The following is a 27,383-nucleotide window of genomic DNA, read 5'->3' as shown; positions in this document are numbered from 1 at the left end:
CCATTTCTAGGGTGAAGAAGGAATTTAGCCCCTCCTCCCTTCCCCTTCCCGTCTGAGACAAGAAGAGCCTATGGATTGTGTGGTCAGCAATGACTAAGGCTGGCGGTTTTGAGTTTCTGGGGGAAGGGACAGATAAGGAATTTAAAAGTTCTGTTTGTATTTGAGGAAACCTGCCCAGCCGTTCAAATGGCACGCCAGCTTGGTTACGGTGTCGGTGAAGTGCTCACTGTTTGCTAAGCACTGGGTTGGGTGTAAGATAATTCATTCAGACCCAGTCCCTGTCTCCCATGGGCCTTCCTGTCCAAGAGGGAAGGTGATCAGATATCTTATTCCCAATTTACAGATGAGGAAACCCAAGTCCAGAGAGATGAAAATGACTCGTCCAAGGTCACACACGAGGCCGGTGACAGAGCTGGGACTAGAACTTGGGTTTCATGACTCTGTCTCAAGCTCTTTCCACTAGGACAGCCCCCATTTCACAGACACGATTCTCTAGCATGTAAGGTTGGGGGGAGAACTAAAACTGAATTAGGAATCTCTTTGGGAAATAAATGCTCTGTAAAACTCTGTGCATTAATACAGCAGTGGACAAACATGCACAAAAGCAGAAAAGAGTGGAAGATCCAGGACTGTGCTTTTCAGAACCGAATGGACAATGGGCCACAATTTCTCTACCCAGTCCATCAATCCATGGTATTCGATGAGCACTTACTGTGTGCGGAGCACGGTACTAAGCACTAGGGAGATTACAGTAGAGTTGGTAGACACAATCCCTGCCCTCAAGCAACTTAGAGTCTACTGACCAATGGAATATACAAAGCTCATGGCATTTTTGGCTCTCTTGTAGAAACGATCCATATGTAGCCAAAGCGACTGCATCTGAAACTGAAGACCAAAGCATGATGGGGAAGTTTGTTAAAGTTGAAAGGCAGGTAGGTTCTGGACCAATTTGAAGCAACAACGCTAATGTTGGCATGTTCTCTTTCCACATCACCTACTCCGTTCCCTGAGGCGACGCTTGTCCCAATTATACGCAGTCTCGGTGACCCCGCCGAGTTCATCCGAGGGAGTAGTGAGCTGACGTGTTTCCCGACTGTCCTCGCTTCACCTTAAGTAGATCGTCTTTCCTCTTCTACTGCCTTTCTGCCCGGTTCGAACGTGTTCTGGCTCTCCTTGCTGGTGTGAAAGGGGTGGGAGAGGGCAGGCACTTGTCTGCTGTGTGATCTTGGACGGGTCACTTAACTTCTCTGTGCCTAAGCTACCTCATCTGGAAAAATGGGGATTAGCTAAGTAAAATGGGCAGTGAATGGGGCCGCTCGGTGACGAGGAGAAAGTGAGGGTCAGTAGGGCTCTGGCCACTCAAGGCAAGAAGGTCCTTTGGTCATCGGAGATATTATCAACTTCGTGCACCCGCCAGCCATTATATTCAGCAAAGTCGGGTATGTAGCGATAATAGCGTTTATTATGCACTTACTGTCTGCAGAGCACTGTCATTCATTCAGTAGTGTTTATTGAGCGCTTACTATGTGCAGAGCACTGTACTAAGCCCTTGGGATGCACAGTTCGGCAACTGATAGAGACAATCCCTGCTCAGTGACGGGCTCACAGTCTAAACGAGCTCACTGTCCTAAGCACTGCGTGTCTGGTGCAAAGCTCAGGCTCGGTTAAGGATTGGGGTCTTCTGGCTCTGGCCAGCTCATGTCTAGCCTCCTAAGGAATCCAACTTACACGTACTTGAGATTGGGTCTGGTGTAAATTGCTGGCTAAATGATATGATTATAGACAGGCCTGGGAGATCCTGGAATTAAATCCCTATGCCTCCTTCCCTTGGCTGGTACTTTTTCTCCAAGCAAATAATCAAAATGATGACAATTCATTTGTTCAGTGTTTAGGCACCTGATGCTAAGAAAAATTTGAGGGGAGTCCTGGGTCCTTGATGGTATCCAACAGTGGATCCAGAATCAGTCAGTATTTACTGAGTGCCACCAAGTGCAGAACACTGTGTTAAACAATTAGATGAATGCTGTAGTTAGTTCAGGGGAGAGGTTTGGTAGAAAGTGTCAGGGAAGACATGAGCGGAACACTAAGAGAAAAGAGAGGAAGAATCCTCAGGATGGGAGAGAAAGGGCTTGATCCAGCAGGATATTTGGGGGAGTTCCATGGAAATGTTGGAGAGCATTTGGGAATGTTAGCACAAACATCTTGTGGGTTATGCTTTTCTAGGAGAAGCTCTCGTGGTTTTTGAATAATTCATAGAGCATGCCTTGGCCCAAATCTGGCTAAATCCCAACTTCTTCAAAACTAAAAGGCAGGGAGATGGACCTGGAGGACGTCTCAAAGTCCCTTTGAGCCTAAAACTAAGTCTTTTAAAGTGCAAGAGCTCGGGCCTGGGAATCTGGAGACCAGGTTCTAGTCTCAGCTCTACTCCTGGCCTGCTTGTGTGACTTTGGGAAAGTCTCTTAACCTTTCTTGGCCTCTGTTTTCTGTTCTGTAAAATGGGGATGAAATCCCTGCTCTTTCTCCTTCTTAGACCTTCTTGTGTGGGACATGGACTGTCTGATCCGGTTACTGGGTATCTTCCCCCACCACTAGGCCCTGTTAAGCAACAAATGAGTACCAGGATGAACTAACATGGCTCTCAACGGGATCCCCAGAATCCTCAAACAAGGATTCAGTCAGCATCTCTTTCCGTGTTTCAGGTGCACGACATGGGGAAGAAACTGGATTTTCTGGTCGATATGCACATGCAGCACACGGAACAGCTCCAGGTGCAGGTCACAGATTTCTTCCCCTCCCGAGAGACGGTCTTCCCAGCCGAGGTGGCGAAGAAGGAGGAGGAGAACAGGTACTCTGAGTTGAAATCCATCATGAACTATTCCGGCCCGTGCACCCACGACACCCCCTTTAACTGCCACCAGGTGCCCATCAACAAAGTCAGGCCCTATGGCTTCTTTGCCCACGACCCGGTGACCTTTTCCCACGACCCCGTGACCTTGTCACTGAGCGGGCGCAGGTCTGGCAAGCTGCAGACCGCCCCCTCCTCCGCTGCGTACGCAGAGAGGCCCACAGTCTTGCCCATCCTGACTCTCCTCGACTCCCGGGCCGGTTACCCCTCACAGCCCGAGTTGCCCAGCGCCTACTCGGACAGGATATCGCCCCGACAGAGGCGGAGGCAGAGACCCAGTCTGACCAGAGACAGCGACACCCCGCTGTCTCTGCTCTCCGTCAACCACGAGGAACTTGCGCGTTCACCAAGTGGCTTCAGCATCTCCCAGGAAAGAGACGATTACCTCTTTGGCCCCAGCGGGGGATCGAGCTGGATGAGGGAGAAGCGATACCTGGCCGAAGGCGAGACGGACACAGACACTGACCCCTTCACTCCCAGCGGCTCCATGCCTCTGTCCTCCACGGGGGATGGGGTTTCTGACTCCGTATGGACCCCTTCCAGCAAGCCCATTTAAAGGGGGTCACTGGCTGGCCTTTCTCTCTGCTGTAAACCCACTTTGTATAGCCCACTTACTCTTTCCCCCAAAGCTTACTAGTTCAGACGCCGGTGGCTGCATTCGATGCATGGTATATTAGTGGTGATCACGGCGACATTTCATGGGAATTTACGAATGTGGTTTTTTTTTTTTCCACGCCCCCAAAACTAAGCCATTTAGTTTTGGGCATGGCTTGCATGACTTTACGCTATATAAATGGTACAGCTGATTTCTTCTATGATACATAGCTATCTGTCGTTTCTACTGCCGACAACTGAGGGATCCGTGCAGGGCGATATTGTTGTGGGGATGGGAGCCACTTGTTGTGAACAGAACCGGTATGCCAAATTCATTTTGGACTCACTGCCCCATTGTGTAGAATGACCCCGCTCTAACCTTCCCTTGTTTTCTGGAGAGAGGAGAAAAATCATTTCCAGGCCCAATGAGAGAGAGACAAAATTCCTAGTCTTGGGAGCCTGTGGCTTAAGTAGGAGGGGGAGAAGGGACACAGGGAGCGCTCATCACTCATCCCGGAATCATTCTCTTGGTCGTGGGCTCCGGACCCTCCCGATCTCGGATCGATCGGAGGCCTCGCGGGGTCTGGCGGAGACCCCTGCCAGAGGCCTGCGCTAACCCACATCTCCCTATCTTATGACTCCACAGTAAATAACTTTTGTGGTTCCGATTCTTCCAATCAGAATGCCGGGTTATGATCTGCTCCTCCTGCCCCTTCTTCTGATTGGGCCTCTTTGAATTCAGGGACTGCACTCTTGCAGAACCTTGTGTTGAGAAAAACCCACGGTGCCGTCCCCGCCCACGCCATTTCTTCCAAAACCGCATCCCGTACCATCCTGATGGATCTCAGTATCGGACAGTTGCTCCCCGATTATGTCATCGTGCCCAGGTAAAGCGGGCAATGGGGCCCTGTGCTCTGGCAGAGCTGAGGGCCTCTTGGAAAAACGGTGGCCAATGATGCCTTGCATGTTGATGTGTGAGTGTGCCCAAGTCACAGTGATCCAATTTTCTGCCTTGTATCTTTAGGAAGGCACTTCAAGCCAAGCAACACTCAAAATGAATTGCATTAGAGCAGAGCAGCCACCCACCCCGACTCCCAACCCAGAACCTCTGGAAAAAAACAAACCTGAGAGATTCATTCCAAAATACCCAAGAGATTCCTTCCAAAAGACGTGCAAAAGCCATGATGCTCTTCGGTACGTCCTGTGAGATCTTCCTCTGGAAGATAGGAGTGACTTTTATCATCACTATTATTTCAAGTAGTATTGTGGCATTCTTGGAATTCATTCACCTACAGAATCCTATTTAACTTGCTCAGGGCTCTGATTCCCATCCGGTCCTCATCGTTCATCCTCCATGACTGAAGTGTTCTAAAAATTAGTGCACTGGCATGGCTTTCCTTGAATTTTTCCAAGAGGATCATGGGAAGTGAAACCAACTTCCTAAAATGGCACTAATTGGAAGATTTGCTGGCCGAGAGCTAGGCCGTTAGAATCGGGACCCGGTGCCTTATGAGGCTGCAGTGGAGGCCAGGGTAGCGCGGGAGGATTATGGAGCCGTGAGGTGGCTTCTAAAATATTGCACCACCCCAACGCCCCCAGGCCCCTCGGCCCCCTCACCACAGCCAGACGTGGCAGGGCCCAGGCTGGTCCCCCAACTTCTCTGGGAGGCGTAACGACGTCATCAGGGGCCTGTTCTTAGGCAGGCAAATGGAGCAGGTTGGAGACAGCATAATCAGGAATACTGGGGTTCGATGCAGCATGATCAGAACAGGCTTCATTCCTGCCTTCAGGAGCTCATGGAAATCACCACTGATCATCAAGAAGGGTCGGATCCTCCCAGGAGCATCTAGCTGGTAAACGTTCAGAGCTTCTAGCTTGGATCGCTCTTCTCCTTCTTCTTTTCAAGTCTTCCGTTTGTATATTGTCACTTGTCTCAGGATGTGCTGCCCCAACTCCTAGCAAATGCATTCTAGAAGAATTTTGCTTGGATGTCAGGTTTTTGGGGGGTTTAGTTTTTTAATTCTAAAAAGCAACTTTGGCTTTTCCCATTGTTTATTCAAGGGCAGCAGTACCACCACTGTTGGAGAGGGATTTCAGGGCTTCAGATAGGCCTGGGATTTTAGGGCAGACTGACACCTCATCAGTTTATTCATGTCCTGGGCCAAAAGCTGTAGCACCTATGTGAAGACCAGCTGGCACTGGATGTTCCCGCTCTGATCAGCTGTCCGGTGGGAGGACAAGGAGGAGAAAGAACAACCTATTCCGTCCCTGCACAGCTTGATTTCTCTTGATCTTGGGCCCGTCTTGGCAGGTCGATGAGTCCTAGAGTTGGCCGGTCTGTCTCCCTTCCCGGTTGTCTGGTCAAAATTGGCCCGGACCATCTGAGCCTGAAGCCAGGCTTTGACTCAAGTGGGGTTGACTTATTTTGAGACAGGGAACGGTTTCCCTGTCTTCAAGCAACCAACCAACAGTAGAACCGGAACCTGAGTAGGCAGGGGAATGGACCTGATCATTTGGCAACCCATGGAAGACCCAACCCTCCCACATCTTCTCTAAGATCACTTGCTCATCAAGCTACAAGCCCAAGCAGGACGCCCCCGACAGAGCCTTCGGTTCACATCGGGACTTCCTACACATTAACAGGAGCTGGGGAATGAGAGAGAGAGACTTGATTTGGGGGAGGCAAGTCCAGGATATGAGGAGGAACTAAAGACATAATGGCTACCGGGATTTAATTTATCCAGAATTCAATACTAATAGGAAGTCCTAGGGTTAGACAAGGAAACTCCATAAACAAGGAGACATTCCCTCTCTCTCTCTCTCTGCCCTCAGCATTGCCTTAAGGTGAGCTTGCAACAATGTGCTATGAGACTGGAATGGGTGTAATCTCTGGCATCAGAGTACTTCATTGTCTGAGGAAATGGAATCACTCAAAAGGTTTAGCTTTAGATGTGTGTGAGCTTAAACAACTTGACCAGTGATAATTGTATCTCTGGATTTCAGCATGTTTTAATTTCTCTATCAAATCCTCAGCACCAGCAGACAGCATTTTCTACACTGGCACCCCAAGGTGCTTTGGGCCCCATGACTCTCTGACCCCAGTGACAACCCGCTTGAGCTAACTGCTGCTCTCCCCTCAGAGGCTGGTGGGGAGAAGCCATTAGTGAGAGAGAGTGATGGTTCAAGATGAAGGGTCTTAATTGTTGCCAAGGAACCACAAGACTTTTTCTGTCCTTTCTAGTGAGAATAGCATCCTATGCCCTGGCGATTTCTTGGTCAAACTCAGTGTATGATATGTAATGTGCATAAATGAGGAATGTTTAGCCTCCAGCAGGACTGGGGCAAAGAAAGGGAGTGATCAGGATGGACCTCTGTCTGTTGAGGTGCTGGAGGGAGTCCGTGGTTAAAGCCACACAGGAAGTAAGCACTGGAAAAGGGCCCTGCTTCAGCACCCCAGGGGTGGTCACCAGTGCCAGTGGGAAGAGGTAAGGAGAGGGTCCTAAAAAAGGAAGCTATGTCAGCCATCTTCTACTGGGAGTTCCTCCTACCGACCTCCCTGCTTCCCTCCTACCTGTACCTCCACTGCTTTCCCCAATGTGACCTGGAGTAGGTTACAGTCTAAAGACTTGGAGGGGCAGGAAGTTGTAATTGGCTCCCGAGAATTGGCTTTATTTCCCGTCCTGAGAGGGAGGGGGCAGGCAGATCTTCCACCCCTGTCGCCCGAGCGCAGGTCATGACCGTGCTGTTGCTATCCGAGACTTCTTAATTGACCCTCCCTGAAAGCATTGTTGCCTCCGTGTTCTCTGCTTGACCTTGCAGTGTGAACCCTGCTGTACCAAGGGCTTGGGAGACGACGATAGGGTTAGTGGATACGATCCCTGCCCTCATGGGACTTACAGTTTAACCGGTAGTGGAGAGGGGAGAAAGTCACAGAACAGTTCACAGATAGACAAAGAGAAACGGAGAATGGATTCGGATTCTGAAGCGCTCAGCCTGGGGAAGCGCTCACCTTTACCATGCTAGGATGGAGAGGCTTTTCGGTTAGCCGCATCAGGCCTGGAGCGTCCCAGGGCCTCCATTGGCGCTTGGCTTTCACCGTCTCTGGGAAATGCAGAAAAATCAGGCAACCCCAGAGGCCAGTCTGTTGGTGAATGTCCTTTTCTGCGTCTAATTCAATGAACTGGGTTCAAATGTCCGCATTGACTCCAGGCTGACCCTTCTTTTTTGTTTTAGGTCAAAAAGCTGCTTTTCCTCAGAAAATGTATTTTCCCCTTCTCTCCCCCTCCACACAACTCCCACCTCCACAGGAAGGCCCAGGCAAATGTAAGAAGGCTTTTGAAACTAAAGAGTAAGGACATTTGCCATTTTGTAGCCATAGAATGATTTGATCAAAACGGTCGTTAAGAAGAAGGCCATTTCAGACCCTGGCATAAATACCATTACTGCTACAGTAGGTTTGGGGGTTTTTTGTTGTTTTTTTATTCACCTCCAATTCTGCAGTTATCTCTTGCTGTATCCCCTTTGCCCAGTCTTTCCCTGGGCTCATTCAAACTCTTATAACCCTGAAAGAAATAGACAATTCGTTCCCTTCCTTCCCTCTGAAATCCAGAACAGTCATCCAGCTCTGGAAAGCTCTGGTCTGGGTTTTGTACCCACCCTTTCAAAAAATCGGTTCTTGTTTGAATAATTAAAGGCTTAAAGGTTCTCTCGGGAGGCAGCTGAGAACACTCAGTAAATGGCTCAGAAGGGAACAGTCAGGAAATCTTGACCACTCTGTGAAAATCGAGATTTCTTGGGGTAATGTCTTTAACTCTTTCTGACGTCATTGGTGAAGACAGATGAAAAAAAGACTATCTAATGTCTAGATGGAAAAACAAGAGGAGATTTAAAGTGACATAAACCCGTTGCATTTTGTTTTATTGACTATGGCATATGTGCCTTGCTACAGATATGCTTTTCACATTCTGGCTTACAAGGGAACACAACTTTTATACAAGTGACCTTTAGTGCTCTTTATAGTATTATTTATGGTAATTTTTAAACTGTATGTGTAATTTATATTCTGGCACTGTCTAATATTTGAACAACTTTAATATGTTTATTTCAATATATATTATGCAAACAAGAATTCTTACCTGATTTTTTTTATGTTCTGTCTTTAAAAGAAATACAGCACCACTTATTAATAAATAGAGATTTCAATGATGACGTGAAAGAATGTGACTTGCTTTTGAAGCTCCGGTAGGTGAATTTGCAGAACGTGGTGATCGAGTCTGTAATTCCTCAGGTTTTCTTTCTAGATGAAGCATAGCACACTCTGCTTTAGATCAGCAGAGGTATGTTATCGAGGAAGTTAAATCCAGAGACCATCAATTCTCCCTGGAGTTATGACAATGGCCAAATATAACTGTAGCATATTGGTTGTGTCAAAATAATTGCACATATGTTACCGAAAGATTATTTTCCAATTAAAAGAGATCGTTTCAAAATCAACATGCAGGAGAATTTCTGAATGCCTCTGTATTTTGATTAGCCTCATATTGTGTGCCTTTCTGCAACTGTCCTGGTTATTCTTTGCTTCTGCTTTTGTGGGGCTGGTGTCTTGTTTTTCCTCTTGCCTGTTCAACTGAAAATTTCCTCTGTTTAATGAGAAGGCCCCTCTGGGAAGAAAGCGGGGTGGCCTAGTAGAAAGAGCCCGGACCTGGGTTCCCTGCTGTTGGGAGCTCGGGCAATCGCTTCACTTCTCTGTGCCTCAATTTCCTCATCTGTAAAATGGGGATACAAGACCTGCCCTCCCTCCCACTGAAACTGTGAACCTCATGTGGGATGGAGATCTGTTTTATTTTGTATCCCGGTGGTGCTTAGTTCAGGGTTTGGCACAAAGTAAGCACTGAAAAAATACCACAATCATCCTCATTAATGAAACTCTTGGGGGGCGTCTAAGGTAAGTGGAGGGACATGATAGCAAGGAAACCCAGGTTATCTAAAAGAACCTGTCATTTGTGTCTTGGGTGTTGATTGTTAAGTTAGGAGCGGTCATAGCCAGTCTCTGGGCCTCAGTTAGTTTTGGTCAGGTAAGGATAAATGAACTGTTGTGGGTGGGGAATGAGTCTGTTTTATTCTTATATTGTACGATCAGTACGGTGCTTTGCTCACTTTAAGCGCTCAATAAATACGATTGAATGAATGAATGAGTGAATGAACCATGGTCCAGGAAATAGTACATTTCTAATGAGACTGTCATTCATGGTGAAGCCGTTCATCCTTGATGGCCAGTGGTTGGCTCATTTAATGGGAAGTGATGTGTAACCACCTGCGTTCATTTAGTATAGGAGTTAATCCGAATAGTGACACTTCCCTAGTCCTCCAGGGAAGCTCAAAGGCTAAAATGAGATGGAATTGTGTGAATCAATCTGTCAGTGGTATTTATTGAGTGCTTACTATGTGCAGAACAATAAACTAAGCGGCTGGGAGAGGATGGCAGACGTTCTGTGTCTGCTACGAGCTTACGGTTTAGAGGAAAGTGTGAGGCAAAATGGCCTCATGGAAAAGTCTGGGAAAGTACGGGACCTGGTTCTAATCCCGGTTGTGCCACTTGTCTGCTCTGTGACCTTGGGGAAGTCACTCAACTCCTCTGTGTCTCATTTTTCTTATCTGTAAATGAAATGCACTTGTCCTCCCTCCTCATTAGGCTGTGAACTCCAGGAAGGGCAAGGATTGTGTCTTTCTTGATTATCTTACATCTCCCCAGGGCTTAGAACAGTGCTTTGGACAGAGCACTTATCAAAAACCACTATTATTATTATTGTTACTATTACTACTACTATAGGTTTCCTGAGTCCTTTGGAAGACAGATGCCTTTTGGAATCCAAAGGAAACTGCTGACGGGATAAAAAACGAATCTTGTAGACTGAATTAAGAAAACCTCCTCAATGTGTGAGAAGAGTAAGACAGGAAAACAAAAGATTTGGTAAGAACTGGAAGCCATACAGACATGGTGTCAATCTGAGTTATTGCCCCTGGTGATGGAAAAGATGCCCTGGCCTACAGACTTCTATCTCCCCTGAAATAGCAAAATAATGGTGCTAAATAGTATTTATTTAATGCCAAAGGGGACAGTGCACTGTACTAAGCATGTGGGAAGGTACAAGGAGGAGAAGCAGCGTGGCTCAGTGGAAAGAGCACGGGCTTTGGAGTCAGGGCTCATGAGTTCGAATCCCAGCTCTGCCACTTGTCGGCTGTGTGACTGTGGGCAAGTCACTTAACTTCTCTGTGCCTCAGTTCCCTCATCTGTAAAATGGGGATTAAGACTGTGAGCCCCACGTGGGACAACCTGATTCCCCTATGTCTACCCCAGCGCTTAGAACAGTGCTCGGCACATAGTAAGCGCTTAACAAATACCAACATTATTATTATTATTATTACAACACAACACAGTGACATGTTTCCTGCCTGCAAGGAGCTTCCGCTCTACTCGGGGAAGCAGGCATAAAAGACCAAAGATGGATATGTAGGGAGTTTCATTAAGTTATTGTGAGGCTAGTGAGAGATGTTATAGAGCAGAATCCACTGATAATCTTCCCCTTTTGGGGCACCTACAGCTCGGTTTTGCCAAATGCATATCCCCCCTCTTGCCACATTCCTTTCTATCCCCTCACACCCTTCCCTGCCTCCCCCTTCCCCACTTCTCTGTGTCTCAGCTTTTGAATTGTGACTAGAGAAGAAGTGTAGAGCCCGGGCCTGGGAGTCAGATGTTCTGGGTTCTAATCCCAGCTCTGCCACTTGTCTGCTGTGTTACTTAACTTCTCCGTGCCTCAGTATCCTCAACTGTAAAATGGGGCTTATATCCTACTCCTTCCTACCTAGACTGAGATCCCCAGATGGGGCAGTGACCATGTTCAACTTCCTTATCTTGTATCAACCCCAATGCTGAGGAAAGTGGTTGACCCATAGTGCTTAACACGTACCATAATCAATTACTGTGATCAGGCATTTAGTCCAAAGGATGTGCACGCAGATAAAATTAATTATTGGTATTGATTGAACCCCTGTGGTATGCAGTGGACTATGCAAAGTGCTTGGGGAAATATAACACAAGTGAAAAACACATTCCCTGCCCTCTTGGAGTTTGCAGTTTGACAAACTACAGACAGATATTCCAGCCATCGTATCTTCTTGGATATCTAGCAAGAGTGCTGAAAACAGGAATCATCTGCAAAATGTTTTTTTTTTTTCCTCCTGGAAGAAATGATGTAGCTGGATGAATTGACCTAGAGATGTTCTAGAGAAGCACAAGTGTTCGATCACTGAGCGGGGAATCAATCTTGGTGATTTCTAGATTGAGAAAGAGAGGGAGAGAGCTGTTCGCTTCAGATCTCCAATGAAGTGTACCAATATATGTTTCTGGTCTTGGGTATAAAGACAGAAACAGTCTTCATTCAATTTCCTGTCCACTCCAATAGAATAATGCTATTATTGTTATCCTAGCCTCTCTCTTAGACCGAGCCCTCCACACACACTTTTGAAAGCATCGGTCTCCATTTAAAACGCCTGTCGTTACCTGGCTCACAGTCTCGGGAAGAGATGCCTCATTATTTCCAATCTCATATTCAGCTCGGGTAAGTCTGGGTCCACGGGTCTGCTTGCTGGGTCTCTAGGGGCGGATAAAGAGTCCAAAGAATATATCCCTGGGAAAGGCCCTCGCCATTTGATCGGATGGGGCCAAAGCCCCCTTTGTAAGTTGGCTTTCCCTTTGCACTAAGAAAACCAGCTACTGTTTCTAATAATATTTCTTACGTCCAGGGAGGGAGGGAGAATATCAGCTTCCCCCAGTGTGTTGGACTTCCATCTGTCATGGGAACCACTAAAAATTGTCCACTCCATACTGTGAAGGTATTTGGTATCCACCCTGTTGAAAGTCAAATTATCCTTCTTACCTAACATCAAATGACCTGGAAATGTTCCCAGCAAATAGACTTCCCTGGTTGGAGATGGGTTTTTTTGTGTATCATAACACCAATCATTGTGAGCACCACTTTCTGGTGAGTTTCTCGGTGAGATCTGCCTCTACAAAGGCACAGGTGTGGGGTGAGACTGTGTCTCTCGGTAAGAGTAGATTCCCGAGATTTTGTCTGAAGTCTCTAGTCCTAATTTACCACCAGCCCATCTCCAGTTCAAATGACCCCGTTCATTCACAGTCTTACTCGAAGCGGCTCACTGTGCGAGACCAAAATGGCAACTAGCTTGGGCATATTACCCGAGACTGCTTTGCCTGTTGAGTCAGTCCTTCACAAAGAAAGGTATTCGATTCATTTTAAATATGTTCCACGCACTGTTCCCCTCTTAGGGATATGGATGCTGAACTTAGAATTTCCAGAGTTTTAATATATCAATCACAGAGGCAATTATTTTTTCTGATTCTGCCTTTGTAAATATTTTAAGCCCGTCTCTCTCTTGATATACTGTAAGCTTCTGTTCTTCTTTCCCAAGTACTTAGTTCAGTATGTTCACTCAATGAGAAGCAGCATGGCCTAGTGGAAAGAGAATGGGCCTGGGAGTCAGATGGCCTGGGTTCTAATCCCGGTTCTGCCAATTGCTCATCGTGTGAACTTGGGCAAGTCTCTTAACTTGTCTGTATCTCAGTTTCCTCAAGTGTAAAATGATCAAATACCTGTTTTTCCTCCTCCTTAGTCTGTGAGTCCCATGTGGACTGAGTTTCTAAATCCGGCTAGGCCTCTAACAGTGGCCCACGTTGTCTTACTTAATCTTTTTCCAAAAGCCCGAAGCCTCCTCCTATAGCTCTAGATGAGCTCTAACGAGACAGCGGCATGACTTAATGGAAAGAGCACGGGCTCGGGAATCAGAGGATCTGGGTTCTCTTCCTGACACCTGCCTCCTGTGTGATCTTGAGCTAGTCACTTAACTTCCCTAACTCTGTTTCCTCGTATTGAATGGGGATTCAATATTTGCTCTCCTTCCTACTTAAATTGTGAGCCCTCTGTAGGCAGGGACAGAATCTGCCCTGATTTCCATAGATCTACCCCAGGATTTAGTGCAGTGCTTGGCCCCAAGGGAGTGCCGGTTTTTCTTGAGAATAGACCTTCCCCATTTAAGTTCGTCACAAGAAGCAGTGTGGCCTAGTGAATAGGGTACCCTGAGAACATTGCACATTAAATGTAACCTGATGGGCCAGGTCATCGTGCCTTTAGATGAAGGAAGTCCCGGGATTCTGGCAGGGTTCTTGGACCCCCTCCTGCTGACTCACAGTGAGTTCAAGACCCTCAGGTGAGAATGGGTTTTTCAACTGCAAGCAATCTGTCTTGGCTTAGTGCAAACAACCCGGGAACCAGCCAGCTATTTCCAAGCCCTCTGCTGTTGTTCTTTGGACACTAAGCATTCTGAATCTGAGAACCCTCTCGTATCTCCTCTGAAGGGACTCCTGAAATGGGCCAGACATCTGAAGCGTTATCACTCTGAAAGTAGCCGCCCCTTTAAAGGGGAAAAGCGACACCCACAATCCTCAGTTCTTTTTTTTTCAATGCAAATCATTATTCCAAAAGCGCTTTCACATCCCAAATCATTCCACTTAGGGATTCAATTCAGTGCACAGTGCAGTCCTTTGCTTGGAGGTGATTCGGTTTCACCAAGCTTAATTTTCTTAGGGATTTTAGTACAATTTTCTCTGGATTTAAAGCAAGGTTATCAAGTCTTTCCACTCACATGCTATTATCTTTCACTAAGAACTCATCCAAGCATATCGCAGTAGCCTCTGAGTAACCTTCTTAGCTCTTTAAATCTTCTGAAGCCATTCCTTTTCATCTGAAGACAGGTAAGTCAATATTAACAGACTTGTTCTGTAGATATTCAAAACATGATTCGTTTCCAATTTGGCTTCCCTGGTGCGAAGGCATCTAAGAAATGAATAAGACACTATTCCTAAGCAGAGCAGTTTGGAAGAGTGCTAAGCGTGGGAGGGAGGGGAGTTTTGGTCAGAGAAATGGAAATTCAAACGAGTTAAGTTTAGACTCATTAAACACAGTGAGTGCTATTTCCAAAAATGAGTTACCGGTTGCCATTGACTTTAAAGCTTGAAAGAGTCATGTGATGTTGAGTTGTTTCCTGCTGAAAGGTTCACCGTTTTTCCCCGATTTGAGGAGTGTTATCAGCTGAACTCCTGCCCTGTTCTATTTCAACGTATAGATAAGGGGACAGCATTTCAGGTCAGATCCAGAATCTCTGTGAAGTTTAATCACATCCAAGAGCAAGTTTGCTCTCCTTGGTCAGTTGGTACAAACGAAGCATATCAGAGTCTCATTAGGCCGTGTTCACAACAGGGAAGATGTTTACCAACTCTGTGATAGTGTACTCTCCCAAGTGTTTAGTATAATGCTCTGCACAGAGGAAATATGATCGATTGATGGAGCTCACGGGAGAGAAATGGGCAGGTGTCAGAGACTCCAACCATTTGTGCTTATTATTTCCAGTCCCTTGCACCATTTGCGCTGAAGGAAATGAGAAAGAACTGAACTTGACTTCAAGAGTTTTTAAACTTCCCAATCCTTTTTTAGGAAGACTTCCTCCCTTCAAGTGGCAATATTCTGCATCGCTCTATTTTGTTCCAAATGTAGTAATCTAAGTGGTCTATCTCATCAGACTCACTGTCGATATTCTGCTTAATTTTTTTTTAACCTCTGAAAATCATCCAAAATATACCCACCTTTTCAAGAACCATAAAGGGATCTTCTGACCTTCAATTTAGGAAATGTTTGATGGTATTATCAGTTGAACAGAATAGTAGTAATGGTATTTATTGAGTGCCTACTGAGGGCTACTGTTCTAAGCACTGCTGCTCTCGGGAACGGTGTTTAATGGTAAATGTAGACTACCAATCAACCACTGGTTTTTGTTGAGGGCTTACTGTGTGCAGAGCACTGTACTAAGTGCTTGGGAAAGTACAATCCAAAGAGCTGATATATATATTCCCTGCCCTCAAGGAGTTTACCCAAGAAAGATTTTAGGAGTCTGCTTGGAAAACCCTTTAAGCAGTCAGGGAATGATGAATGAATGAATGAATCCAAAATTTTAAATGCTTTCGACACCCAACATGATTATTTTGTATCTATCCCAGTGTTTAGTACAGTGCTTGGTACATAATAATTATTGCAACATTATTGGCATTATCAATTCCTTTACTGAAAACTGCTTTCAGAGAAGCAGCATGGCTCAGTGGAAAGAGCCCGGGCTTGGGAGTCTGAGGTCATGGGTTCAAATCCTGGCTCAGCCACTTATCAGCTGTGTGACTTTGGGCAACTCACTTAACTTCTCTGTGCCTGTTACCCCATCTGTAAAATGGGGATTAAGACTGTGAGCCCCACGTGGGACAACCTGATCATCTTGTATCCTCCCCAGCGCTTAGAACAGTGCTTTGCACATAGTAAGCACTTAATAAATGCCATAAAAAAACAAAAACTATTTCTCAGTGGAGATGATTTTAGAAGCAGTTTTCTCAAAACTAGCTTATTGGTGTGATGCTATGGAATTTTATTTCTGGATTATTAATAATTGTGGTATCCATTAAGTGCTTACTATGTGCCAAGCACTGTACCAATTGCTTAAATAGATCTATTTTACCTCTTTGAACTTTAATTATTAATTAATTCATTCATTCAATAGTATTTATTGAGTGCTTACTATGTGCAGAGCACCGTACTAAGCGTTTGGAATGTACAAATCGGTAACAGAGACAGTCCCTGCCCTTTGATGGGCTTACAGTCTAATCGGGGGAGACGGACAGACAAGAACAATGGCAATAAATAGAATCAAGGGGATGAACATCTCATTAAAACAATTGGAAATAAATAGAATCGAGGCGATGTACATTTCATTAACAAAATAAATAGGGTAATGAAAATATATACAGTTGAGCAGACGAGTACAGTGCTGAGGGGATGGGAAGGGAGAGGGGGAGGAGCAGAGGGAAATGGGGGGAAAAGAGGGTTTAGCTGCAGAGAGGTGAAGGGGCTCGGTAGAGGGAGTAGAGGGAGAAGGGGAGCTCAGTCTGGGAAGGCCTCTTGGAGGAGGTGAGCTGTAAGTAGGGTTTTGAAGAGGGGAAGATAATTAGTTTGGCGGAGGTGAGGAGGGAGGGGGTTCCAGGACCTCGGGAAATTAGACTTATTCAACATCAGAATGGGTTTATCTAAAGCAATGTGGAATGTCTCTTCAGAAAGTATTTATTGAGCTGCTCCTGCTGTATGCAGGGGTTACTACAGTAAGTTCTTAGAAGTACACCAAACCTGCCTTCAGTAAGCTTCCAATCTACGGTGCTCTGCGCTCAATAAATACTATTGAATGAATAATAAGTTCCTAAAAGCATCATTAAACCTATGGTGGCTCCCCTGTGTTCCTGCTTTCTTTCCCTCCAGCTGGCGTGGCTCAAAGTGCAATCCCAAAATGCCCTGGTTCCATCTGCTGCGTGCTCCAGTTAAGTGGTGTCCCAGCTTGATTTGCGTTCTTTTTGCTTGGGACATGGGTAGGTATTTTACTGGTTTGAGGTGGGCTTTGGACTTCCATTTAGATATAGAGGCGCATGTGAGATCTTTGGAGAGCTTCATCTCCATCCTCGGGTTAGTCGTGGTGTAGATTAAGCACTTATTAAGTGTTAGGGAAGAAACAGCTATATCAGATCAGACACTGCCCCTGTTCTACTTGGGGCTCACCTGGGGAATAAAAAGATCAAAGCCTAGAACAGTGGGTTGCAACAGAGTCAACAAGCCAGGAAAAGAGTGTTAAGACAAGTAGAGGAACAACTAGTGGGGGGCTGGGGAGTGAAATTCAGGTGTAATGGGAGGTTCCGTGTGCCCCTTTCAGCCTTTTGCATTAAAATAGAAACATCAAGGGAAACAGCAATGCCTGTCCTGGACACAACAGGTGAGTCAACTACCGTCTGCCTCCTTGGCCTTTCGTGATGCTTGTGCTGGGACATCGGCTGGGGGTGCGTGCAGTGGGATTCGTTCTTCAGGTAGGCACCTTCTTCGACTCGGGGGGTATCGTTATCATCATCATCATCGATGATTTTTACTGAGTGCTTACTGTGGGCAGAGCACTGTAGGAAACGCTAGGGAGAGTATCATGTGACAGATTTAGGATAGAGAGAGTGACACCCTCCCAGTGAAATCGGCATAGACCAGCCTGCCAACTGCTAGGAGCTGATGTGGAACTCGGTTTTGTGCTCGATGCCTGGGACATCAGGAAAGGCAAAACTGACCTAGTGGAAAATAATAAACATGAGGCTAGGATTAAGGAGACCTGAGTTCTAGGGTGACACTAAGCCTGCTGTGTGACTTTGAGCTAGTCACTTCACCTCTTCAGGCCTCAGTTTCCTCCCCTATGAAATGGGGATAATGATGCCTGCCTTTCCCTAAATTCCAGTCACCCCATGATGGAAGTGGCCTCGATCTACAAATCCAAAGTGGCATTTCTTTTTCCAGAGCTTCCTTCCAGGACAGTGGACCTCTCGGCTGTCAACCTCACCGAACTCGTCAACGGGATGCTTCACAGAGCCCTGAAAGGTATCCAGGGGGAAAACCGGGCAGCCATTTAGGGACCCTGGGGTGGCCAGCTCTGCCCAACTTGGACAGCCAAGAGGCGGGAAAGGTGAAACTGAAAACAGACACCCATGGGCAACCCCCAGTAATGCTCCACCGTTCCTGTCTCCCGGCATGAGGTTAATTTTCCCAGGCTCCTAAAAACCTCCCAGGAACTGTGGAGAAAGGGCCTTCTCTGCTCTTCTCTGTGGCCTCTGGTTGATTGGCTCAGAGAATTGGATCAGTCTCCCCAGCATGAATATAAACTGGACACCCAAGGTCTGAATGTCAAAAAAAATTTCCAGCCTACCCTGCACCAGTTGATTTTCTTTTTCTCCTCTCACTTCTTCATTTTGTTTTGTTTTCCTCAGGGACCAAAAACTTCTTCTCCTTGCTGAGTGTTACCTCGTACAGTTCGTTTGCTTTCCACAAGCTGTCGGTGGCCGTGTATAATAGTAAGTCCCTAAACCCCCTTGTTCAGGCAACAGGATTATTTACTGAGTGCCTACCAAGGGGAGGGATCTGTAATGAGTGCTGGTGAGAGTGCCACAGAATCAAGTTTCCTACCCTCAAGATGCTCACAATTTAATAGGGGAAACTGGTAGTCACCCATTATTTTCAAATAATAAACAGGAGCGAGAACAAGGATAGACCAAATAGTAGCACAAATGCATCAGGATGAGATAGAACAAATAAGTGAAGATATAATTAAGTATAAGGGCAAAGGGATGAGTGCATAGATTAATTAAATATAGAGGCTAGGGGATAAGTGAATAGATTAAATTTAGGGGCTAAGGATGGCTGTTAGCTTGATGCAACTTGGGGTGTTCGGGACTAATAGGGAGAGGTGGCTTCCTGGAGGAAGTAGGATTTTAAGAGGGCTTTGAATATGAAGAGCACTGTGACCTGGAGGAGTTGAAGGGAGAGAAAATCCCAGGCCGGGGAAAAGACATATGTGAGGAGTCAGGGGTGAGAGGAAGGTCCAGTGAGAAGGTGAATTTGGGTGGAGCAAAAATGGCAGGCCTGGAAGTAACAGGTAAAGAGAAGATATTCAAGATCCTTCTTGGATCTTGTTTTCCTGACAAACTAACCCTGTCCACTTTCTCTTTGCAGTTTCTACCCTGAAAAAGGTGGACCCAACCCACTTCCCGACCAGATACTGCTACTGCTTGAACAATAAGACCAACGATTTATCAGGTGAGGTGCGAGACGCTCAGCGATGGGAGCCCGTGCCTGTTTCTGAATTGGTTTTCCTTCAGCTCTGGCAGTTGATGTTCATTAAGGCCTGTTTGTTTCTGGAAAATTCTCCATGGTCTCTGGATTTCCCAAATGCTTAGTACAGTGCAAGGCACAACAGAATCTAGCCGACACACATTTTGTTGTTTAGATTTCACAGCTCTTCTGGTGGACATCATCGGGAACTCCACCAGCTACCTCAAGGAGATTTTCAAATCGACCTCCATTCTCTCAGGTTAGTCTTTCTCAAAGGAAGAACCTCGGCTTTGGGCTCCTGAATTAGATACCTAGGAGTCTGTGAGACCACTGTCACCACAGTCCAGGGTTCAGGAAATTTCAATAGTGAGTTTAAAAAGTTAATATTGATTTCCTTCTCCCTTACACGGGGAGCCCCATGTGGGACAGGAATGTGTCTGATCTAACTGTATTTATATCTACCCCTTCGTTTGCCACACAGTAAGCACCTAAATGTCCTATCTAGGTGAACAATGATTTAGGCTGGACAGGTAGTGAAAAAATTGGTTTTCTGCTTATGGAAGGTGAGAGTGAGGGCAGTCAGGTCCCAGTTAGAGGTCTGCCGGGAGCACTTTGTACTTCAAGGATTTGGAGCATCTTTCTCCCATTCTAGGGCTGGTCATGTGTAGAGGAAACATCATCCTAGGAGAATAAAGTTCACTGGCTTCTCCAGGAAAGGACACCCAGGGCTTTGGGAAGACTTCAAGAGGTGATGCCCAGTGATGATGGTGGCCTGTCATTCAGCTTTATATAAGGCAATCTGGTTTTGGCCTTGCCTGTGTCAATGCGAAGCTAGACCCTTTTGTGTTTTTCATTTTCAATGATTAGCTTGCCCCAGCCATGATTCCTGTCATCCAGTTCTGTGGCTCACACATGGTGCCACAAAAGGCTCCGGAGAATATCGGGGATTTAGTAGTTCCCTTGTAGAAACACTCTAAGATTGCCCGAATTGGCATACTTTTGCAAAACGGGGCTCGTGACATCATCACGGGGTGTTGCGTGCCTGTTGTAACGTATGTGACACTGTTTGATTTGCGTTGTCCGGTAATCACGAGGCTGTCAGTAGCCACCGTGTTAGTGATATGGAGAAACAGAAGGTGAAACTGTCCAGCTTCCCATCTGTTCGGGACCTATGAGAGGCTCTAAACCACTGCTTACCAATCAATTAGTGTTATTTATTAAGTTCTTGTGGAAAACGCTTTTCAAATTGCTTGGTAGAGTATAATATAAGAGAGTTGGAAGCCATGTTCCCTGCCCGCAAGGAGTTTGCGAGCTAGATGGGGAGACAGACCTTAAATTAAATTACGGTTATGCCATCCTCTCATTCTCTCTGGTTGCTAATGCTCTTGATCGTGGGGCTGCCACCATTTTGAAAATGGATCGACCAACTCTTGTAATTCTGTTATTCGCTCTCCTCTTCAATTTCTCACAGCATTTTTCTCCGGAAATATCTACTGATGTTTCATTTCTAGAGAAACAAAGGAATTGAAGCTAATCCCGAAGCCATCAGTGTGCATTTGTTTGTCTTTCAGTGAGTCAGAGTAATGAAACCGACTGCATCTATATCTGTGTGATGACAGGAAGCACAGGTAAAACAATGCATCATTAAGAAAATGGGCTGAACTAAAAATACAACTAAATTTTTCAGGCTTCCTGGCTAATTCTGGGGTGTGATTTCTTTGCAGGAAGAAATCTTTCTGAGTTCTGGGAAATGGTGGAGAAGTCCCCGCTTATTAATTATACGTTTTCCAGTAATACATCTGAGGCTCTGGGTGAGTTGATGGAATGACGTCTTAAAAAGCTCTCTGTGGAGCAAACCCAAGCCTGGGGAGTGGTCAGCCTGGGATTAGGGAAGAGGTCTCTGGGTTATTAGCAGTCAAGGTCTGGGGGGCAATTTCCTTTTAAGCATGTCACTGGGATCACATGATTGACCTAACAAACTTATTTTGAAGATGTAGAATCAATTCTTCCCAGTTTGAAGACCATCCAAGAAGAGAGAGAGAAAATCACTATGGAGGAGTTGCAGCAAAATGCCCATATAGGCCAAAGTAAGCGAAGGTCTTCAAAACCGCCTGATATCCTGGGTTATGATGTTTGTTAAATGCTTATTATGTGCCACGCACTAGACTAGATCCAAGATAATTAGATGAGACACAGTCTCCGTCTCACATTGGGCTCACAGTATAAGAGGGAGGAAGAGCGGGGATTTTATTTCTGTTTTCAGAGGAGGAAACTGAGGCACAGAAAATTTGTGTGACATGTCCATGTTCACACAGGGCAAGAGTCGGAGTCAGGATTGGAACTCAGGTCCTGTGACTCCCAGACCCGTGCTCTTTCCACTTTCCTTGCCCCTCTCACTTTGGTGCTTCTCGCTTGCTTTTCCGATTCAATTCAGTTGGAATCGGGTCGATTTTCTAGGGCCTTGGAGTCATGGAAAAATGAAAAATGCAAATGGGTGCTAAAATAACCACTTGAGATGAATTTGCCTCCTCAGGTCATCTGCCAGCTTTCCAAATCCCGCGTGGGATGGGTTCTATGTCCAACCGATTATCTTGTGTCTACCCCAGAGCTTAGCACGGGGCTTGGGACATAGTGCTTACCAAATCCAACAGTGATCATTATTTTATCACTATTAAATTGGACACCCAGTTCTGTCCAGCAAGGAGACAGAATGGGGACTAGAATTCTAAACATAAATAACTGAAATTAGATCAACATTTTGGCCAATCAATCATACTTTGATTATATAAAGGTTACATTTTCTTTCCTAAAAAGAACGTGCGGTAATGAGCTCTCATTTGTTCAGGAGGGGAAACTGAGGTCCAGAGAGCCTTCAGGCACACTGCAAGTCAACCTCGAATCTAGTTTTGGAAACGTGGTTTCCCACCTGATTCCACCAGGCTAAGTTTCTTCCTCCCGCAACTGTGCCTTAGGGCTTGAGAGGAAAAAAAAAAAAAGAATGCCTATATGTTCAGTAGAATGGCTAGAAGGGTGAATGCAAGTTAGCCTTTGGGACAGTGGATTTACCTAGAATGCATTGGTTAGCAAAGTACCTCAGGAGGATAGGGTGGTCTCTTATACCTCAGGGCCCTCCCCGAGGCGCTGACACTGCTGTGTTTGCTGTTTTCCGAACTTTCTCCCCTTTGGCTTTGCTACTTGGGTGTGTGAGCTGTGATGTCTTCAATGCTGTCACTGTGACTTTCCCCTGCCCCCGGTCCAAATCGCCAGCCGTGCCAATGGCGACCCAGGTGACTGCACCACAGAGACTCAAAATGCCCCCCTCGAGGCTTCCCCTCCGGACTCAGACTGGCGGTTTGCAAGGACCTGAAGGCTCCGCTCTGGAAGTGTCGTTCTGGGTGGGAACCAGGCCTTCCCAAGGACATGAAGCCCCACTCTCAAGAGGACCCCCCAGCCACCCATCACCCACTGCTGCAAGGACTGCTGGGAGACGGCCTTTACCCTCTCCGGCCCCAGGTGAGGCAGATCTTCAACCTTTCACCAATGACGAATGGGAACAGTGCTTAAAACAGTGCCTGGCACATAGCAAGCATTTTACAAAACCTCACACCTGTTATTTAAAGGGTGAGATCAGCAACAGACTCACTGGCTGTTGCCCCTCTAGACTGTAAGCTTGGTGTGGGAAGGGAATGTGTCTATTATGTTATGTTGCATTCTCCCAAGTGCTTAGTACAGTGTTCTGTACACAGTAAGCGCTCAATAAATACAGCTGACTAGCTGGTAGATGAGATTGACTGATTTGCTTTCTCGTTTGTTTCCATTCCAGGAACCTTTGCTCCAGGGGTCCAAGTCACCACTAACAGACCCACCAAAGCCCCTGCCCCTCGTCCCCAATCCGGTAAGGGTGTTCCTCGTGGATGCTGCGATCCTCACCGCCGACTCAGCTCTGTTTGAGTTGTTTCTCTCCTGTCTCGATGTTGTTCCTTGTTAGAGGTCTGTAGTCGTAATAACAATTATGTTCATTGAGTGCTTATAAGACGGCCAGAACTGGGATAGTTGCAAGATCATCACACTGGACACAGACCCTGTCCCACACGGGGATCAAAGTACTTTACAGGGAAGGAGAACGGATTTCTCATCTCCATTTTACAGATAGGGAAACTGAAACCTTGAGAGGTTAAATGACTCGTCCAGGGTCACACAACCAGCAAATGGTAGATCTAGGGTTGTAACTCAGGTGTCCCAGTGTCAAGTCCCATGCTCTTTCCATTAGGCTACACTGGTTGGGAGGTCACATGATTAGTCATCTAGTAATCACAGACAAACTGCGAAGTTCCTCTTCTAGACTTTAAGCTTCTTGTAGTCAAGGGAACATGTCAACCGCTTAGTACAATGCCTGGTACCCAGTAAACACTTAATAAATGCAATTGATTGATTAGGGAAAGGAGGTGTGAGAGGGTTTGTAAAATGCCTTCCTTTTGTGGGACTCGCCTTTTGTAGATTTATCCGTTGGCCAGGGGATTCCATTTATGTGCATTTTTTACTTCCCACAGGTTTTCCTCCATCGCCTCCGTCTTCCTCAGAGTACTCTCCGCCACCTTCACCCAAACTGCACCTGGCTTCAAGTAAGTGCCTGCCCCTTTGCTGGGGAGTGTTTGTATCTTCCTCTACTGTGTCCTCTGGGGAGAACGGATCATAGATTATTGATTTGCACCCTTTATTCACCCCTTCCTCAGCCCCACAGCACTTAGGTCCTTATCTATAATTGATTTATTCGTATTAATGTCTCTCTCCCCCGTGAGCCTCACATGGAACAGGTACTGCATCCAACCCGATTTGCTTGTATCCACCCCAGAACTTAGAACAGTGCCCGGCACATAGTAAGCGCTTAATAAATATCTCAATTATTATTATTATTTTCCCATTTTCCCATTTCCGACCTCTGGAATGCTTTCAGAAAGACTTTGGGAGGACAGATGGATGAACAGGGTACCCTGGGCCCCAGGCATTCCCATCAGTCAATTAATTATATTTATTAGGCACTTACTGTGCGCAGAGCACTGTACTAAGTGCTTGGGAGAGAACAGTACATCAGAGTTGGTAGATAGGTTCCCTGTCCCCAGAATCCATCAGCCATCATCCCAGTTGTCTGAGTCATCTCCTTCTTCCTGTTCCTTTTGCTCAGTGGAAGTGCGGGGTTCTAATTTTGCTTCTGGGGTGAGTCCCTTTAGATGGGAGAGAATTGCCAGCGGGCTCTCTTTCAGGCTGGTTTTTCCTCTATAAGTGGATGGCGACGGTGTCAGTTTCCCGTCAGCCTTAGGCAATCTGGACATTTGTCATCAGAGTGGATTAATCCAAATACCCCTTGGACAGTCTGATCTCTCATGTAACTTTAGATCACTCAAAATGGAAAGAAAATGAGGCTTTAAGACACAAAAATGTAATTGCAATGCCAAAAGGAGTTATATTTCCAGGAGTTTTTTGCAGATATGAAACAAATTTGAAGCAGCCTGACCTAGAGGAAAGAACATGGGCATAGGAATTAGAGGACCTGGGTTCTGTTCCTGGCTGTGCTATTTTGCAAGCTGTGTGACCTTGGACAAGTTATGTAACTTCTCTGTGTCCCAATCACCTCATCTGTAAAATGAGGATAGAATATCTCCTCTTCTCCCTGCCTTTCGGAGGGACCCCCTGGTTATTTTTAAATGGTATTTAAGCGCTTACTATGTATCCAACACTGTTCTAAGCGCTGGGGTAGGTAAAAGTTAATTAGGTTGGACACGGTACCTATCCCGCATGGGGCACAGAGAAGTTAAGTGACTCCCCTAAGCGAACAGTTGAACGAATGAGAGGTCCGGAATTAGAACCCAGGTTCTCTGACTCCCAGCCCTGTCCTCTTTCTACTAGGTCATGCCGTTTCTGTCGACTGGGTCCAGTCTGCTTACACTCTCCCCTAGTGCTTAGGATAATGCTTGGCACATTCCAATTAACATACTATTAATATCATTATTGTTATTAGTATTATTATGCCACGGTTGAGGTGGAGAAGAAAAGAACAAAAGAGAGAGGCAGAATCTCTCTCTTAACTAAGCTTCCACTTGCCATCTAGTGGATATGTGAGTCATTCTTTCGAATTAAAATATCCCCACTTAGCTCAGCATCTAGCAGGGTTTTTGGTGAGTAAGAAGCACGATAGCTTCACTCTGCATATTGCTACCTTATTTAAAAACCATTTTTCTCCATACACAGAGAGGGATTTCTTCTTTTTTTCCATTTAGGCCAAGTCCAGGTTCTTGAATAATATAATATAATAATATTAATAGTAACAAGGTATTCAGTCAGTTACCATGCGTCAAGCACTGGGCCAGATAAAATGCAATCAGATCACACTCGATCTGTGCCCCACATGGGGCTCACAGTCTAAGAGGGAGGGAGAACAAGTTATTTTATTCTCCCTAGTACAGGTGAGGAAACTGAGGCACAGAGAAGTTGTGACTTGTTCAGGTAGCACAGCAGGCAAGTGGTAGAGCTGAGCTTAGAATCTGGGTCTCTTAACACCCAGCCAATGCTCTTTCCATAAAGCCACCCTGAAAGATCTGGGCTATTAGTGACAAGAGTTTCTGACCAAGGAAACATGTGGACATCAGGGCCCGGAGAAATTCTGGAAGTGACTGGCTAATGTGGGTGACGAAGACCACGCCGGTTACTGAGGTGGCTACCCTGGCAACCATCTGCTGGTCCACGTTGCTTTGGCACTATGCTGTTGTCACAGTGGCTATAAATGATTTTTGTTCTTAAGATTATTGCGTGCACTTTTGAAAATGGTATTTGTTAAGCCCTTACTATATGCCAGGCACTCTACCAAGTGCTGGGGTAGATCCAAGGTAATCAGGCTGGACACGGTCCATGTCCCATGTGGGGCTCACAATATTAATCCCCATTTTATAGGTGAGGTAACTGAAGCCCAGAGAAGTGAAGTGAGTTGCCCGAGGTCACACAGCAGACTAGTGGCAGAGCCAGAATTAGAACCCAAGTCCTTCTGACTCTAAGGCCCTGGATCTATCCACTAGATCCTTCACAATGTGCTATGCCCCTTCACCTCTTTTGCTTAGAGAAGCAGCGGGGCTTAGTGGAAAGAGCCTGGGCTTGGGAGTCAGAGGTCGTGGGTTCTAATCCCCGGCTCTGCCACTTGTCGGCTGTGTGTCCTTGGGCAAGTCACTTAACTTCTCTGGGCCTCAGTTTCTGCATCTGTAAAAACGGGGATTAAAAAAAAATGTGAGCCCCACGTGGGACAATCTGATTACCCTGTGTCTACCCCAGCGCTTAGACGAGTGCACTGCACATAGGAAGCGCTTTACAAATACCATAATTATTATTAAGGATTTTCCCACCAGCAGTGGGACTCCATGCCCAAGAGAACCCAGTGTTGGACCTAGCACTTGACACCCAGGGGGAACATTCCAAAGCCTAGAGCAGTTTGGCTCAGTGGAAAGAGCTCGGGCTGGGGAGTCACGGGTCATGGGTTCGAATCCCGGCTCTGCCACTTGTCAGCTGTGTGACTGTGGGCGAGTCACTTAACTTCTCTGTGCCTTAGTGACCTCATCTGTAAAATGGGGAGTAAGACTGTGAGCCTCACTTAGGACAACCTGATTACCCTGTATCTACCCCAGTGCTTAGAACAGGGCTCTGCACGTAAGTAAGTGCTTAACAAATACCAACATTATTATTATCATTAGAGGAGTGAGGTGGTGATAAATTAAGAGCGGGACAGGGTGTGCCTATACAAGGAGGGTCCTGTCACCCCACTCCCAACTTCCAGTCAGACTTGGCACATGGGTCAGTCCATAACTATGGGTGTCTTCCAGGATGCCCGCAGCTGCTCGTGAAAGAAAGAGCCGTGACCTCGACCCCTCTCACTGGCAGTGCTCCCAAGATAAACCCGTGCTTGATGGAGCTGTGTCGGTTCTTCCAGCAGTGTCTCTGCATGAGCCCAGCGAGGTATTCAACAAAAGATGCTGTGAGGTAACTGTAATAGTAATTAATAATAGTTATGGTATTTGTTAAGCACTTATTATAAGCCACACACTGTTCTA

At 46.2% G+C, this 27,383-nt stretch overlaps 2 protein-coding genes across 3 annotated transcripts in view; both read left to right on the top strand.

The window, feature by feature from the left end:
* The window catches only part of KCNQ3 (potassium voltage-gated channel subfamily Q member 3), a 131,519-nt gene extending 122,527 nt beyond the window's left edge, over positions 1 to 8,992 (top strand). For both annotated transcript variants that reach the window (XM_029062911.1, XM_007661272.3), the window contains exons 14-15: positions 848 to 932; positions 2,700 to 8,992. In XM_029062911.1, coding sequence (XP_028918744.1) covers positions 848 to 932; positions 2,700 to 3,461 — 847 coding nt within the window. In that variant the 3' untranslated portion in view covers positions 3,462 to 8,992. The remainder of the gene's footprint in view (positions 1 to 847; positions 933 to 2,699) is intronic.
* Positions 8,993 to 13,682: 4,690 nt separating this feature from the next.
* The window catches only part of HHLA1 (HERV-H LTR-associating 1), a 16,332-nt gene continuing 2,631 nt past the window's right edge, over positions 13,683 to 27,383 (top strand). The window contains exons 1-14 of the mRNA XM_039911925.1: positions 13,683 to 13,783; positions 14,304 to 14,327; positions 17,384 to 17,425; positions 17,927 to 18,066; positions 18,453 to 18,536; positions 19,195 to 19,278; positions 19,469 to 19,552; positions 20,865 to 20,921; positions 21,018 to 21,104; positions 21,285 to 21,424; positions 22,638 to 22,644; positions 23,117 to 23,188; positions 23,844 to 23,915; positions 27,156 to 27,312. Of these exons, the coding sequence (XP_039767859.1) occupies positions 13,683 to 13,783; positions 14,304 to 14,327; positions 17,384 to 17,425; positions 17,927 to 18,066; positions 18,453 to 18,536; positions 19,195 to 19,278; positions 19,469 to 19,552; positions 20,865 to 20,921; positions 21,018 to 21,104; positions 21,285 to 21,424; positions 22,638 to 22,644; positions 23,117 to 23,188; positions 23,844 to 23,915; positions 27,156 to 27,312 (1,151 nt within the window). The remainder of the gene's footprint in view (positions 13,784 to 14,303; positions 14,328 to 17,383; positions 17,426 to 17,926; positions 18,067 to 18,452; positions 18,537 to 19,194; positions 19,279 to 19,468; positions 19,553 to 20,864; positions 20,922 to 21,017; positions 21,105 to 21,284; positions 21,425 to 22,637; positions 22,645 to 23,116; positions 23,189 to 23,843; positions 23,916 to 27,155; positions 27,313 to 27,383) is intronic.

This window comes from Ornithorhynchus anatinus, chromosome 4, assembly GCF_004115215.2.
Source record: "Ornithorhynchus anatinus isolate Pmale09 chromosome 4, mOrnAna1.pri.v4, whole genome shotgun sequence".
Taxonomy (NCBI): Eukaryota; Metazoa; Chordata; class Mammalia; order Monotremata; family Ornithorhynchidae; genus Ornithorhynchus; species Ornithorhynchus anatinus.
Note: the sequence above shows the minus strand (reverse complement) of the source record. Positions and strands in the feature narration are given on the sequence as shown.